The sequence below is a fragment of the Buteo buteo genome, chromosome 2 (genome assembly GCF_964188355.1).
Source record: "Buteo buteo chromosome 2, bButBut1.hap1.1, whole genome shotgun sequence".
In the NCBI taxonomy this organism is placed as follows: domain Eukaryota; kingdom Metazoa; phylum Chordata; class Aves; order Accipitriformes; family Accipitridae; genus Buteo; species Buteo buteo.
Window position 1 is genome coordinate 72,258,472 of NC_134172.1, and position 17,476 is coordinate 72,275,947.

Below are 17,476 nucleotides of genomic sequence, written 5' to 3' on the forward strand. Positions count from 1 at the left end.
ACAGGTTATTCAGGGGTGTGAGGGCCTGAAAGTCAATACTGGATTCAGCATCACTGGGAGCTTGGCTCAGTGGTGTCTGCATAGTAGGATCAAGGTTTCAAGATGTGGATGGTTTTAGACCCATAAGTTCAAAGAAGAGATTTTGAGGGTATATTAATTGGACCTGCTTTCTTTTAGTTACTCTGTAGAAATATGCTAGATATATCTAAGAATATGTTACCTTTTGAAGAATAAAGAATCAGCTGTTTATTGCAACCCTTGTCCTAGAGAAGCAGGTTTCTTACGTTACTATTAATACAATCACAAAGGCACAGAGAAAAAAGTTAAAACAATTTAGAATTGTATTTATGATTATTATCCATATGATAGTATTATCCTTACTGATGTCATGATTTTGACAAGCCAAATACTGTATTTAATACAAATACTGTATTTCCATTTAAGAAGCCAGAAATTGCTTCCACTCACTGCTCTGAAGCTCCTGGGTTTTGTCCAGTTTTCAAGATGATAGTGAAATTTCAGTCCCCTGCTTCTTCAGGACTGCACATTGCCCATGCTACATCTCTGCCTGAGCCTGTTTAATTTCAGTGGGAAAAATTCTTATCTGGGAAAAGGAGGAAGCATTCACCTGGTTACTGAGTTTGGATTTCTTTAATATTTTTTTTTTTTCCTGTAAGACAGCTATATACAAGCATCTCAGACTTTTGGAGTGTCAGAATAAGCCTAGGGGAGAACTGGTGGGAAAAGAACAGGTCACTCAACAATTTATTATATGGACATCAGTATGATGTGCAAATATTATGCTACTTACTACAGACACTGCATTTAAAGCATGTGGGAGTGCAGGCTTAAGACACCATTACCTTATAAAATAAATAATGCAAAGTCCACTTAAATTAATGTTATTTCTGTTAAATAGCTACATCAGTTCATATCAAACTTCATGTCCAATGAAATCTTTCTAAAAACCACTGCTGGAAGGACACATGCATTTCTTGTACCCTAGGTTGTCTGCACAGGTCTCCACTGTCCTTAAAATGCCCACAGCAATTTAAATCATTTACATAAACAAAAATGGGTTTACAAGTAGGATACTGAAGTGTGTTTTCAAAGCTGCCCAGAACTCTTAACCATTAAAATGGACCTGACTGATGGTTTTGTGAAATTTTGATGGTGCTTTGTAATAAGTTACTTCTACTACTTTCATAAGAGTGTACAGACACACAAAAAAGAGGATTTCTCAGCACGAGTTACTCTTCTGTAAAGGTTATAGTAAACATGTCAATGCCTAATTAAGCAGAAAATTTTATCTGTATTGTGGGGGATGTGCAGCTGTCTGCTACTTCTGCTTCTCCTAGTAAATCCTTTTAGAAGGACAAAGGATATTGTGAGGAAGAAACTACTGTATGTATCTTCCAAAGGAAAAAATTACCCTCTGGTGAAAAATGGGTTAATAGTGTTCAAAGAATTGGTGCTGAAATGGAGAATCAAATTTGCACTGACCCAAAACTGTGTGAATGCTGTTCGTTGTCTGTTTTGTCTGATTCCTTCATTGGATTCCCTCCTTATTTTTGTTTTGCTCGATGTAATATGCTTGGCAGTGTGATACATCCTGGCAAGGGGCCAGCGTCGCTACCTACGCTGTACAGTATCTCTAACACCGCGAGAACCATGTCAGTCCTGCTCATCAGTTTGTGCTGCTTGTTTAACAAGGTTACTACTCATGATGTGTAGGAGCTTTTGCCGCCTCCATGTCCCTCCATTCTCCTTGTCCCCTTGAAAAACATACGAGCTCAGAAAGGGGTACATGGAAAGTATTATTTGGTTATTAGGGAAAAAGTTTAGGGAGGAGAAAAAAATATTTTGTTCTTCGTGTTGTCTTTGCTGCCTGCCTCAGTCTGATCATCTGTAAATGGGGCTACTAATATTTGCTGTACCCCAACACACTAAAAGGCTTATTTTTTAGTATTTAACACTTTTTATTTAATATTTAGCTTCTTTGCTGAAAGTATCTGCTGAAGAGCACAGTGTTCCTACTACTATGTGATTATTATTTCGTTAGGCTAAAATGATGTCCAGGTCATTTGCTCATAGCCACTGCTGTTATCTTTGCCTCTGGGTTGTGAAGCTGCCTGGTATCACCCCTGGAGGAAGCCAAGCCCAGCTCTAAGCCAGTGTGATCTGTGTAGGTCCTAAGACCGTGGGAAGGGCGTAGGAAAGATGACTCATGTGGGTTTCTTAGCCATCATTTCCCTCTTCTTATACTGCAGCTTCATCCAGGAAACAGTTCCTCTAATTCTGGTTCATCTCTGGCTTGATGGTAGACATGTGTTGAAAGGGGTGAGATACACATGCAGGTAGATTGAAAAATTGAAACACGTATCTGAAGAAAAACTGTGGAAGTCTTTGTCCTTATATTAATTAAAATGCTTCTACCTTTTCGGCCCATCCCTTTTGATTTGCTAAAAGGATATCATTTGTGCAGGAGTACCAAATTCAAGGGAGCAAAATAAGCCAAGTTCTCAAAGACCCATAAAATGGCTTTTCTCAGAAAATGGGAAGGAATTGGATTTTAAACAAATAACACTTTTAGGCTCATTTACCTTGTGCTTTCTGAGCTTTTAGGTTTACTTCACAATTACGAGTACTAGAATTTTATTTTATTTTTGCTTAGTTTTTCTTAAGGGCAGCTTTGATTTGAGGGTTTTGGTATTTATTTATTTTTTTACATACTTACCTGATACAAAAAGCTAGATCTTAAGGAAACACAACAAAGTACTTGTCACCAGGGTTAGCAGCTCTGCGTTTGCACCTAACTAGAAGAGCTCATCAATATATCTCCTACAAAGACCTGTGCTTCTGAAATCAACATTTAGTTTTGATGAGTGGCTGTCAATAACAGTGAATTGTTTCAATGTCTTCTTGCATTGTGCATAACAGCTTTGCAGTGGATGTTAAAAAAATTACACTGGGGTTTTGCAAAACATGCCTGAACCACTCCCTTCTTGTAGGGGTCTAAGAGTGAATTGATGACTATGTTGAGTCATTGTGAATTTATCACTGACTGCAATGGAGCCAGTTCACCCTTAAAAATCCTCTTCTCTAATTCTTCAGTCTGTTCTTAACCAGATTATCTCCTGTAACTTAGGCAGAATTACTGCTGATATAAGGCCAGAAAAAAAACCTAACCGAATTCCTTAATTAATTTTAAAATTTACAGCTCTTCCAGTATCAATCTTATCTTAAGTATTCATCTTATTAATTAAATAGTTAATTTGTCAAAGAAAATCTTTCTGGATTTGTTCTACTTTTCCAGTTCTACAGTTAACTTCGATCTACCTCTGTCACATTCTAATACTCTTCTGTAACTTCCAAGGGTTCTTGCCCTGAAATTTATGGATTTGTTTTTACTAAAGCACAATTTGCTTTTATGGTACACAGTACATTACTTTTATAAACAAAAGAGTTCCACTTTTGCCTATTAGCACTTTCAGATGTTGTATTTTGACATATAAATTATTTGTGTACACTCTAAAGTGCATTTTTAGGTGATCAAATAGCAAAAGGTTACTGTACCTGGATGATGCTATGAATGAGGAAGATTATGGCAGTTATTTTTTTTTCTGTTCCTTGCCAATTCTACCCTTTCTTTCACTGAGGCTAAAAACAATCTGATAGAATTGAAGCTTTTAGTATAAACTTTAAATTCTTACATATGAATTTTCCAACTGTCCCATTACAGGACAGTTAGAATTATACTCCCATGACAGGAAAATTATTAACTCAGAATCTCTGGCAGTTATAAAGAATTATGATCATCTGCCAACAAAATCCAGCAACCTTCACAAAAAGAGATATCATTTGGCTTTTTTCACTTCCAGAACTAACAGGCAATAAAGTTGTAGATTAAAACGAAGTCCGGTGAAGAAAACACATGGTGAAACTAGAAAGCTCGAACCGTAGTATTCTCCTTTAACAAGTTATTTCATATATTGACATTACATTTCAGGTTATGTCCAAGAGGAAGATTTAAAGGAAGAGGAAGATATAAAGGAGGAGGAAGAAGATGATGATGACAACAACTCAACTGCTCAGCTCCAGGGCAGTAATGACACTGGCACGGATGAGGAACACGAAGTGTGTCCTGAGCAGAAAGGGAACTTCAGTTACCAGAATTCCCCTGTCAGTCATATATCTAACCAGGATGCAGAAAATGAATCACTACTAAGCGATGGTAGTGACCATGTGGCAGATATTAAAAGCATTTGCTCTAGAGAGCCACAGGACCCAAAAAGCAGCGCCCATCCCAAAGCCCAGAACGAAGCACACGATTGCATGGATAAAATGACAGCGGTCTATGCCAACATACTGTCAGACTCTTATTGGACAGGCTTAGGGCTGGGTTTCAAGTTGTCTAACTCTGAAAAGAGGAGTTGTGACAACAGAAATGGAGGGAACAAAGCTGATTTTGATTGGCACCAAGACGCACTGTCAAAAAGCTTACAGCAGAATTTACCTTCCAGACCCGTCTCAAAACCCAACCTGTTCAGCTCGGTCCAGCTGTACAGACAGAGCAGCAAAATGTGTGGAACTGTGTTCACGGGCGCCAGCCGGTTTCGGTGCCGGCAGTGCAGCGCTGCCTATGACACCTTGGTAGAACTAACGGTTCATATGAATGAGACAGGTCACTACCAAGATGACAACCATAAAAAGGACAAGCACAGACCTACCAGCTACTCAAAGCCCAGAAAAAGGGCTTTCCAGGACATGGACAAGGAAGATGCACAAAAAGTTCTGAAATGTATGTTCTGTGGTGACTCTTTTGATTCCCTTCAAGATCTGAGTGTTCATATGATAAAAACAAAACATTACCAAAAAGTGCCTTTGAAGGAGCCGGTACCAACCATTTCTTCAAAAATGGTCACTCCAGCAAAGAAACGTGTGTTTGATGTTAACAGGCCTTGTTCCCCAGATTCCACGACAGGGTCTTTCTCAGATACTTTTTCTCCTCAGAAGAACGCGAACCTGCAGTTATCATCTAACAACCGCTACGGCTACCAGAATGGTGCCAGCTATACGTGGCAGTTTGAGGCCTGCAAATCCCAGATTTTGAAGTGTATGGAATGTGGAAGTTCCCATGATACCTTACAGCAGCTCACGACCCACATGATGGTCACTGGCCATTTCTTGAAAGTCACAAGTTCAGCTTCAAAGAAAGGAAAGCAGCTTGTTCTGGATCCTTTAGCCGTGGAAAAAATGCAATCACTGTCTGAAGCACCAGCCAATGACAGCCTGGTTTCAAAATCAACCAGTAAGTCATCTGCAGAATGCATAGCTCCCGCCTCTGAACTAAAAAAAGAGGGTAAAAAAGATAAAGCTGATGATGCAAACAAAGATGAGAAAGCAGTAAAAAATGAAGATTATGAAGACACTCTTCAGAAACCACTGGATCCCACAATGAAATACCAGTACCTCAGAGAAGAAGATTTAGAAGATGGTTCAAAGGGTGGTGGGGACATTTTAAAGTCCTTGGAGAACACTGTCACAACGGCTATCAATAAAGCTCAAAATGGAGCACCCAGCTGGAGTGCATATCCCAGCATCCATGCAGCTTATCAGCTCTCAGAAGGAACTAAGCCGTCTTTGCCTGTGGGTTCCCAAGTACTGCAAATCAGGCCAACGATCACCAATAAATTGAGGCCCATAGCTCCGAAGTGGAAGGTCATGCCTCTGGTCCCTATCTCAGCAAATGTGGCCCAGTGCACTCAAGTGAAGAAGGAAACTGATGACAAGGAGGAGGTACAAAAGGACTATGCTAAAGAGGGCATCCAGTCTGAGCCTGCCTCACTCAGCCAGAGTGAGAGGGAACCTCTCCTCAAATCTGAAGCCTCTGTGGAGCCAAAAAAGACAGAACCATGTCCCTTGAAAGAAGAAGACAAAATTAAAGAGGACAGCGGAAAAGAAAAAACAGTCCTCAAGGAACCAACAGCAGCTTCTCTTAGTAATGGTTGTGCCGCTGCCAACCATTCATCTGAACTGCCTTGTGTCAACCCTCTTAGTGCGCTGCAGTCAGTACTGAATAATCATTTGGGCAAAGCCACTGAGCCTTTACAGCCTCAATCCAACTCTGGCCCCAGCTCTAGCACAATTTCCATGTTCCACAAACCTAGCCTAAATATGATGGAGAAGCCAGTTTTATCTCCTGCTCCAACCCCACCAAGGCCTGCAAGTGTATCCAGGCACTATCTGTTTGAAAACAACGATCAGCCTATTGACCTGACCAAATCCAAAGGCAAGAAAGCTGAGTCAGCTCAAGCACAATCTTGTACTTCTCCACCTCAGAAACATGCTCTGTCTGACATTGCTGACATGGTCAAAGTTCTTCCCAAAGCTACTACACCAAAACCTGCTGCATCTTCAAGGATCCCATCTATGAAATTGGAAATAGATGTCCGACGCTTTGAGGATGTCTCAACAGAAGTTTCCACTCTGCATAAAAGGAAGGGCAGACAGTCAAACTGGAACCCTCAGCATCTTCTCATTTTGCAAGCTCAGTTCGCTTCCAGCCTCTTCCAGACATCTGAAGGTAAATATTTATTATCAGATCTAGGCCCACAAGAGCGCATGCAGATTTCAAAATTTACTGGACTGTCAATGACCACCATCAGCCATTGGTTGGCAAATGTCAAGTATCAACTTAGGAAAACCGGAGGAACAAAGTTTTTGAAAAACATGGACAAAGGACATCCAGTCTTTTATTGCAGCGACTGTGCGTCTCAGTTTCGAACCCCATCTACTTACATTAGCCACTTAGAATCTCATCTAGGTTTCCAAATGAAAGACATGAACAGGCTGGCTGTGGAGCAGCAAACCAAGGTAGAGCAAGAAATCTCCAGAGTTTCAGTTCAAAGATCTCCTGAAACAATAGCTGGAGAAGAGGACACAGACTCTAAGTTCAAATGTAAGTTGTGCTGTCGGACATTTGCGAGCAAACATGCAGTAAAACTTCATCTAAGCAAAACACACAGCAAGTCACCAGAACACCATTCACAATTTGTAGCAGAAGTGGATGAAGAATAACTCTTAAGGTATGCATGCTCTATAGTGAGTTTTAATTACATCATTTTATGGAGGCTTCGTAAGACATTCATACTTTCTTAAATGTAGGAAAACAGTATAAAATGCGTAATGTACTCCTGCTTCATTAATCTAATTGCATGTACATATCCATTTTATAATGTTTTCAAGTAGAGAGCTCGGTAAATGCATAACCACATTGCCCTATATAGAAAAGTTGATGCTTATTAATATTTTCAAAATAGCTGTTTTCCCAGCTCTCACTCTCTTTTTTGTTTCTAAGAATTAATCGTTTCACATCCTATGCACTTCAACGTGGAATGCAGCAACTAAATTCTACTCTTTACAATGATAATGGAAAAAGCAGAAAAAATGCACTGATACCCAAAAGATTGCTACCTCTTTCAGTGTTAACACACAGTAAATCTGATTTTGATGGGGGAAAAGACGACAATTCAAATGTCAAATTAACAAAATCTTAATTATTCCAAGTTTCTTATAATCTCAAACCCAGCTCAAGAATCTACAAATAACTCTGAAAAGTGTGCATCTACAAGTTCGGTTATTCTTTTGTTGATATTTGGATATTCAGTTTTGTAAAATATTTTAATGTTTTACACTTACTTAAACACTTACTATTGTGAGTGGCCTTTTTTGTCGCATCATTTTAACCTATCTCTCTATCATTCCTTTTTTTAATCTTTAAGATGTTCAGTTATATTTGGTTTCATGTTGGTGAGAGTGCTAGTCAATCCATAAACATCACTGACTTCAGTGCAAGTTTTCCTATAACCTGGGGGGGGGTGTTAATGCTTAATTGAGAAAGCAGCTAGGTTTTTTTACAAGCTTACTATTTCAAAGACCTGTTAGTAGAATACTTCTACATTAGTGTTGCTATTTTTTGCTGAAAGATACACCAACCAAAGTACTGCCACAACCAATGTTTATAACATGTAATGTAATATTCAGATGACACACAATTTTTGCATTTTTAATTTTACTTGATTCACAAACTTGAATATTCTTGATTTAAATAAATATGCAGAACATCAACTAAAAGTCCAAATAGAAGTTTTTTGTTCTAATGAGTTTATTTCCAGGAAGGCTCTGTTAGTCATTCCCAACAATTTCTCCATCAGACTCAGGCTCTGCTTCTGTTCACAGAATAATCATGTGCAGATTCAGATTTTCTCCAATGTGTTCATTACTTGAATAACATTCGGAAAATGAATTCGTCAGACAGTCAAAATTAAAGATGTGTTGTGAGTTGTCACTTACGCCACCTGCTATTGTGGCTATTCTCTGGCTAATTGAGGGTGCAGGCACTTTGAGGATGAATACCCGTTTGTGTGAAGATTTCACATTTGTTTGCTGCAAATATTCATGAAGCTTTAAGAAACACTTTCTGTGTTCAGAGCCAGCACAAGGACTATGCATCACTTAAGCTCCATTAAAAAGGCTACTTTTGAATAATTTAAACCACTAATCAAAGGGTTACTTTGGGATGGGTAATAGAAGCTATTACTATAGAGTGTAACGTCAGTATTCAAGTGCAATAAGATTTAAGTTTTGCATACATCTTGTACGTGCTGTCTGCGTTTGACTAGATTTATGCTGTGTCCATATTTTAGCCAACAAAATTCTGTCTAACTCAAAAAGAGTTTGTTTTCTAAATAGGGCTAATACCCTTAATTTTCTGGTTTAGCATTTTTAAACCAACATTAGAACTCAACAAATAAATGTTCTTTGTTTATCTGACCATTCAAAATCAACATACCTGACAAAATATCAGACAACTACAAGACATTGGTTACGAAAAATATACCATACTTTGTTTCCTTCCCCACCAGTTAATGATTATTAAGATTCTGACATTCAGTTTTCACACAAGAGATATTAGAGCAAACCAATAATTTGGGTACTATCAGACAAAAGCTATCTGCCAGATATATTAATGTAACAGTTATTTTGGCACATTCATGGCTTAATACATGACACATGTTTCAGATTTGGTCTTAAAAGCACCATGTTATTACTAAGAGGCAAACCAAACACCCGCCTTTATAAACATGTTACTATTTCTGAGGATTTGGGGAACAAATACAAGGAAAAAAAAATCTCCAAGGGAAAAAAAGTGGTTTCTGCATTGTAATAACCTGCACAGACACATCATGGGTATTATTCAGGTGATATGTAACTACATAAATAAGGTACTGTCCTTCCTGCCTTTGGGTACCGAGAAATTGCTGTCCTCTTAATACTCATCCATTTCTAATTTATATCAAGATGCAGGTTGTATCCTACCTTTGAAAAAATATATTTAAATTGCAATGACAGAGTGATAGCACTGTTATCTGGAACTATAATTTTAGTTGGTATGCATGATAGCACAAATTGTATGAAATGATGGGGTATTTTGGATAGCATTGTAAAGATTTTATTACAGTTTTGGAGCTGTAAGCCTACTGAAGTTCTGACTATGTTAGAAGCATGCAGGCCAGAGTTTATTCATATGGTTTCTTCCTGAGATCTGCAAGGAGACTAAATCAAATAACAGGGATTTTCAGACTTTACTTATTCTTACCATGTTATTTTTAAGATTCAGTATACATTTGAATAATAACATAGAGGAGAGCACGGTATTTAGAAACAAGAAATATAAAGCATACTGAGATTCTTAGTATGCATTTGCGTTGACTTCTTCTAGGCGATATTGTAGTGAACTAGAAATAAAAATAGAGAAAATATATGGAAATAAATGGAAATAAAACAGTGGAAAGAGTACTTGAAGTATAGAAATACATAAAATACTTTCTCTATTTCAATGAAATTTACCGTTAAAGGTTATATTTTAAAATGTTAGCTATCATTAAAAATATAAATGAATAATCTGGGTTACTACTGTAGAAAAATGTGTTATGTATATGGATTTATTTTTAAGACCTCTGTGAGGCTGTTTATAAGAAATTTGCTATAAATTCTTCTTAAATGTAAAGACATATATGTCTGTTTTATATTCATCTTTGGTGTTTTCTTGAATTCTTCTAACTGATATGGGTTTAGTAATATAATGTAAAATTATGTGTAATATACAACAATCAGACGTCTCTATTCTCTTTCATTTAACCCACTTCAAATTTGTTTTTATTGCTATTCTTCAAAGAAAACCCACGAACATTAGGGAACATGGCTTTAATTAGAAGCAATTTGTATGTTGACTTATACCTTTGAAGAACATTTGTTCATTTTTTCAACTAAATTAGAATTTTTATGTTGTCCTGAGAAAAAATACCAGTCAGAATTGTATTTCTCACTTTAAAGTCAGGTGAGATTGGCTATAAACTGGACAGTAACTGAGGCTCTCTGTGGTCTTATCTACAACTTTTTATAGAAATAAGTCTCTATAGAGTCAAATTTACCAACTTGATTGGGGAGATTTCTTTTTCAAAAGACCCTGATAAGTAAACAAGCAGCTACCTGAGATGAACTAATTTGAAAGTAAGGCTGCTGCAAAACAAAAAAATGACTCATAATGATAAACAGTTTTTCTCTCTGTTTCCTCCTTTGTCTTTTTTTTAACCATCAAGTTTAAAGCTTCTACAGTGCTTTTTTTCTACTTTATAGGAGACAACTGACATTCTGTGGTAAATGGAAGAAAGAGCAGAGCAGAACTGAAAATCCTCTAATGCACTGACACTAACTTGCCCTCTATTGTTGAAAATGAGCAGGCAATCATGATTGTTCATCAAATGGCTCCTAATGCAGTTAAAGCATTCAGCTATAATTTCTCCTTGCATTTATAATTACTGTCATAGACTGCACACCTCAGTGAGCAGATTAAAGCTATAAACTATTTAGCCGTAGCTTTAAGATGAGGAACTTGATTTGTCTGGCAGCAGTTATTTGTTAGAGAGCTTGACACTTCACATAAAAATGACTCAACTTGATGAAGAACAATGCAGTTTAAGCAATGCAGTGATTTTAAATCAGTCATTATACCACGCCCTGTAAGAATTGCAAAGCAATTTGTTAAATGATATATAGGACACGTAGATAACTGTATGTGTTAAGTATACCAAAATAGAAGATTTTTTTCTTCTGTGGATTTTATTTTCTCATCCCTCTGAAACAGTAGGAGCTGCTCTGAGCATCATGTTCCACTATTAGCCAATATGGGTGTTACATGGGCAAGGACAATTGCGTGAATTAGGAGTCCAAAACTATATTTTAGAGAATTTAGCTTGCTCTTCATCTTTCATTTCTTGTTAGCAACAAACATTAAAAACTGAAAGACCCTTTCAGGAGAATTAGACATGCTGGGACGTAGCTGCCTGCAGTTGTGTCCATCATGATTTTATAAGCAGAGTTTACCAACAAAACGGAGGGTTCTGCTCACCACATCATCCACCAGAAAGAGAGGGTTCATTGCAATGGAAGCCTTCATTATTCATTTCAAATGGGACTTTTTTCTGACAACTTCGTGTTGGAAAATGATGACTTCTCAATGGTAAAAAAATTCTGTGGGGAAGTCCCATTTTAGGATAGACTTTTGTTGGGATAAACTGGCTGAAATTGCTGAACACCATAAAAGGAGACAGGGGAATAGGAAAGGAATAGGTTGGCCTTTCCACTGCGCTGCAGGAGAGACACAGAGCCCATCCTCAGCAAGGAACAACCGCTAACCCATCACTCCTCCCTCAAAATAGTCCTGTTCTGGTGAAGCCTCAGTTCCCCTAATCCTTTGAAATTTATCACTGTTTCTCCAAAGTAGTAGATCAGGATATTTTTTTAAGTTAGCATTTTTAAATCTTCAAAATTTTCCTGGATAGCATTTTTTCAATCTAGCAATAGTCCTTGTAAAACCAGTAATAGTGTGTTCTTTGCTTCCCTGAGAGCAGGGTCAGGCCAGATGATACATCAGAATGTGTCAGCACAGATATATCAGTGCAGATTTACTTGCTTTTTATGAATACTACAGGTTGCTATTAAGATCAGTATTATTTAACATTGCATTAGTGCATCCAGCCCACTAGGTCAACCCATATTGTTTCTAGGCTTTGTATAAGCATACTGTATATGACAGTTCCTGCCCCCAAAAGGCAGGAACTCTTCTGCTCACAAAGAAATAGCAACTTTTAAGTATTTCGACCAGATTTTAACTGACCTTGAATAGCACCTACCTCCTCAAGCATTCAGTATTCATAAGGATATCAAGATCTTGCATTCTCCTTGCTGTGTCTGATATTATTAAATGCTACAGCCTTCATAATCTATAGCAGAACATTTTTACCCAGTGAGATTTCAAAGGAAGGGTATGTGAGTCTTATTTATACATTTTACACCTCAGCAATCAAATCTCAAAGATCAATAACAAAAGGAAAAGACATGAGCAGTATCCAGCCCTCAAAAGCACCTTTCAATAAAAATAATGTAATTTAGCAGGATGATCACTCAGTGCAAATATGATGGAGCACAGATGGAAAATGAGGAAAATTATAGATATGGCTTTATGGGAGGAGGAAAGGAGGAAGAGATTTTTCACTATTTATTGGGATAATGAACAGATAATTCATGATTATTAAGCTGTAGTCTTCAGGCCTCATTCTGCCATCTCTTCCCATCTCCTCAGTTCAGAACTGGGTCAGTTTGTGCATCTAGGCACGGTCCATTGGCTGAGGAAGGATCAGGCCTTTACACTAGTTTTCACGTGTCAGCAGAGTTGTGCAGGATTTACACCAGTGCAGCTCCAACTCAGGACCCTGTCTGCGAGAAGAGGAATGAGGTAGAACAGACAACGTGCAGCACAGAGCTTATGTCTTAAATGGGACGGGGTTTCTTTTTCAAGAGCATCTCACCTTCAGGAAAGGGGCAGCAGACCCTGGGGTTCCAGCCTATGCGAACACTAAGACACTGCACCAGCTAGCAAGATCACAGCCCCCGAGAGAGCCGAGGCGACAGATACTCATCCTGCCACCTCCCGGTGTCTGGAGAATTGCATTTTCCCAAGAGCGTGAGTTGGCCAAGCCCTTGAAGGTGTGAGGTGGCAGGAAAGGTTTCCTACACTCGAGTTTGCAAGAGGGATCCTGGTGTGGGGTGCAGTGTTGGCTCTGTCGGCTCTCCTCCCTGGCAGATGGACAGACGGGATGGCCGCGGGGCACGGCAGAGGCTGGGCAGCCAAGAGGAGGGGGCATCAGGGGTCGGAGACAGGGGGAACGGCAGCAGCTTGCTGGAGTGGAGGGAAGGAGGGAGACGTGGGGCCAGGAGGGGACTTGTTCGTTGTAGTAAATTTACGCAATCCCTTTATTAAAACAAAACAGTTCCTCCTCCCCTCCCAAATCCCTCCCTGCGAGCACTCGGCACCAGCTCTTCTGCCAGGGGTCAGCACATGCAGGAGTGGGGGAGGGAAGGATGGGGGAGTGGAGGAGGTTGTCATGTCTAATGAATACCCTGAATGTATCGAGATATATATTTTTTTCATTTCAGAAAAGGTTCCATTAAGAGGGAGACAGCCCTAACATGTGCTTTGGCCCCTCATCAGATTTATGAGTATTTGCTCTGCTCTTTAATAGGAAACTCTGCAGCAACTGCCACCTTGCCTGCTCTCCCTGAGATACACAGTGGCTTCTCGGGGAAATGCACTTCATTATTAATGTGAATTTGTACGTTTTTATGACACTGCTTGGGGGAAGGGGCAGGCAGAGATTTCCTGGTGATATATGCTCATTTCTAACCATTTATTGTCCCAGACAATCGAAGAACAATGATAAACATTGTTATAGAAAGTGGAGGGTGCCACAGTGACATTTTTGAAGGGAAAGGAGAGGTGGCTGGAGTGGCTTTGATGTGGTTGTTTCCCTCCACTCCACCTCCTCCAGCAGCTGCGTCAGATGAAGCAACAGAGCGCTCTGTGCGGTGGCAGTCGCTGCCTCCCCTCGCCCGCCTTTTCTCAGGCCAGCCAAGACCATTTGCTCCGTGCTTTGCTACAGTGGAGGGGGTGCAGGCGAAGGAGAAGGAGTTCGTCCTTTGAGAAGACTGTACTGCAGAGGATCACAGGCCGCAGAGTGAACAGATGCTCAGAGTCCCCATGCCCCTGTGCCCCAGCAGTCTCTTTTCGATTTATTATCAAGTGACCAGCATGGAAACTCTGTGCGCACAGCAGCAGCTGCAAGGCAAAGCAGGCCAGGAAGAGAAAGGCGAGGTACGGGGATGTGGTTTACCAAGGCGTTCTCAGCATTCTCCAGTTTCCCTTTCTACTGCCACGTTCATCCATGATTAACACAGCCACGCAAGAGCTCCAGCAGGTGATGAAAACAGTGGGCTTGGGCTGCACTGGACAACCAAGAAATTTCAGCCTTCAAGCTCACCCGAAATAGAGAGATCGGGAAGGCCATGACCTCCACATGCTCTTTTGTCCCCCTCTTTCCCTGCCTTTCACAGTAGTGCTCTGCACCGTCTGGCGAAGGTCGAGGCCATGTTACGCTGCCTGTGCCACGCAGTCCCTCAAGCTCCAAAAGCCCCGGCGCTTGAGGGAGCTGCCTTGGTCCCCGTTGGGATATTAGCTCTCTGCATCCCTGCCAGGCTGAGCTTTCTCTGTGCCGTGGAGCCCGTAGCCTCGAGCTATAAGTGAACGATTGCCATGTTTTGTGTTCATATTCTATTCCCTAGCCCTAAGTATGCACAATCCTTTGTAACAGGAGATGTGCCCGACAGCTGAACACTGCTAAGACTTTCTTTATGACATTTTTCTGCTCTTCTCGTAAAGCTGAATACTAGTGAGGTAAGAACATCAGAGTAGCCATGCAGGGTTAGGTCAAAGGTCCATGTGTCCTTCCTATCTCTGACCATAACCAGTATGAGTGTAAGAACAGGGACAGATATGTGGTGCCGTTCCCAGAGCACTCTCCCAGCCTGCAGATTTACAGTTCAGGGACTTCTTCATCTGGAGGAAATTATTTCCCCCTGCTCCCAGAGCTGCAGAGGACATGCAAGAGGCCTTCCTGATAGCTGTAGAAACTTGGGCACAACTGTGACACCTCTCGTGGTGAGCTCTGGAGGTGCCCCATCCCAAGACAGAGAGCAGAGGATGTACAAACCAGCCCATGGCAGTCAGAGCAGGGCTGAGCCTTCACACTTGCTCTTTGCACATGGCTGAGGAAGGAACCACACCCAGAGTGCAGAAGTGATGTCAAGCCCCCAGACCTAAGGGCATCACGCTTTATTCCATTCTCTCTTCAGGTTTCCCTGGGAGTTTTCCATGATGCAATAAAAATGCCACCCTCAAAAGATTTCTCTCACAACTGTATTCAGAGGAGGAGTTGCAGTCTTACTGCAGAGCTGATACTAGCATGGACCAGTAATTCAGAGGAGGCAAAACTGCTTGTTCCGTTGCACGTGGATAATACTAGTTTGATCCCTTCTGGGTTTGCTTTCAGCTTTTCTAAACCTCCAAAGCACTCTGTGTGCAGGCAAAAGCTTTTTTCCCCTCTCCTCTTGGAGAACTGTTGAAATCTCAAATGTGAAACTGCTGTTTGCATAGTCATTTAATGAAAACTCACAAACACTCTCCCTGTCTCTGAAAACCCCCAAGTTTATACCATGAGCCGCACAGATTACCTGAAATTATTTATCTCGATACATGTAACTGATATCCTGGTGTAGTGCACAGCTGCTGGTAGATATCCCCATCACACAGCTCCACCGCTCCACTTCTCTCCTATTTCAAGCCAAGGTTTAGAACCTTTCTGTCCGGTTCCCTGTCTCTGCCCACTGCCGCTCTTCATGTGATCTCTGTACAGTCTCCCCATAGCCATGTGTGCATCGGTGCTCCAAGCACAGCAGTGGCTACACAACACTGACTATATTTCTGTGGGCAAGACAAGCTACTGGCACTGATCACTGTTGGGACTGCATCCTCATGACTACCAACTTTCTTTACAGGGCCATTAGAAAAACTGACATTGCCTTTTACCCACCTCTTGATCTACATCCCAAGGGACATCACATAAGAAGAGTCTTTCTGGGATATGACAATACTGTGGCCTGTTTCTGCTTATGTTCATGTGAAGTGAACACACTGCTCTGCCACTGGAGAAGGGCAAACTTAATACTTCCTTCATGCTCGCTCAGCTCAGGGGTAAACAGCTGCGTGTGGATCACTCTTCAGTGCAGCTCACCCTAGACTAGACATACACAGACAGATAGGCTGTGGGTGGGCTTCCAGTTCAGTAATTCACTTCCCTCCATAATCCTATGGAGCCCTAATCTGTTGGCCTTGGTTTTTTATGGTGCAAGACCCAGGTTTGTCATCCAGGGAAAAAACGACGGGGGAGGTAATTCTGTTTATTTGATCAGTGTTTTTTTAAAACATTGTCTGTGCTCCCAGGAATTATGTGGTGGCCTTCTTCTATAAATCACAAATGCACAAAAAAATAACTCTCAGTATTTTTCCAAAGAGATTAGGGTGAAAGTTCCTACACTCATATTTCATGTCTGGAAAAAAATATCAACAAGAGTGATAAGTATAGCCAAAATGAGTGTAAAAGCACACCCTGTCATTTGTTTTCCATGTGCCATATGTTTTCTGAATCCTGCACCTCCCACATACAAATTGCATGCAATAATGTGGGGTGCACACATTACTCAGGATTATTTAGTTAAGCCCTGCCTATATGGAGGAAATTAACTTAAATAAAGTCAAGCCACTGTGCTTTGTTTTGGTTTTTTGCTTATTCTGGATTCATAGAGTAGAAAATTAAAGATCCCACTGTGCCAGGCTTCATGTCATTTGGTTTTAATTTAATTCATCTCTTCAATTCTCCCTGTTTCTCCTTCTCTTTGAGTATCATTGGTAGGTGGTCCAAGCATCAACCAGAAGATTTACTAGCAAGACTGAATGTATGAACGCTATGAACACATTGTTTTTCCCTATATGATTTAATGACCTTTTTGGCATTCCCATGGCTGTTGAAATCTTCCATAATAATTCCCTTTGGCAGCCAAAGCTCCTGTTGATCAGGTGAAAGCTGATGCAAATGTCAAATGTCAATAAATTTGTAATCCATAAATGTAGTACTTGGTGCTGGAGTGAGACAGCGTTAACCAGAGCGCAGCAGGAGAAACCTAGGATATGAGCTACATCTTACTGTGAACAGAAAACAGACAGGAAAGGAATGCCACCTCCCAAACCTCTCCATAGCCAAGCTCTTTTCCTTCTCCGTACTCCCTATTCTCCCTGCATGTTTTCTGAATTGCTGAGCTTTGCCAAAAGAGGGGTTTATGGCTTGCTTTTGGCAGAGTCTGGTGATGCAGATTCTGTCCCTTGTTCTGCTTTTGACTCATCGTGTGAGGTTGGGATTTAAATTCTCTGTTTCTAAAGGAGCTCTTTACAGTTCAGAGGTTT

The 17,476-nt window shown here is 40.4% G+C and overlaps 1 protein-coding gene across 2 annotated transcripts in view; it reads left to right on the plus strand.

Moving 5' to 3' along the window:
- TSHZ2 (teashirt zinc finger homeobox 2) overlaps positions 1 to 17,476 on the plus strand; it is a 233,151-nt gene that overhangs the window by 134,862 nt on the left and 80,813 nt on the right. The window contains exons 2-3 of one of the 2 annotated variants that reach the window (XM_075019566.1): positions 4,010 to 7,088; positions 10,702 to 11,114. In XM_075019566.1, coding sequence (XP_074875667.1) covers positions 4,010 to 7,080 — 3,071 coding nt within the window. In that variant the 3' untranslated portion in view covers positions 7,081 to 7,088; positions 10,702 to 11,114. Of the gene's footprint in view, positions 1 to 4,009; positions 7,089 to 10,701; positions 11,115 to 17,476 lie in introns of those variants that run through there. The other variant, XM_075019556.1, reaches the window with a different exon arrangement.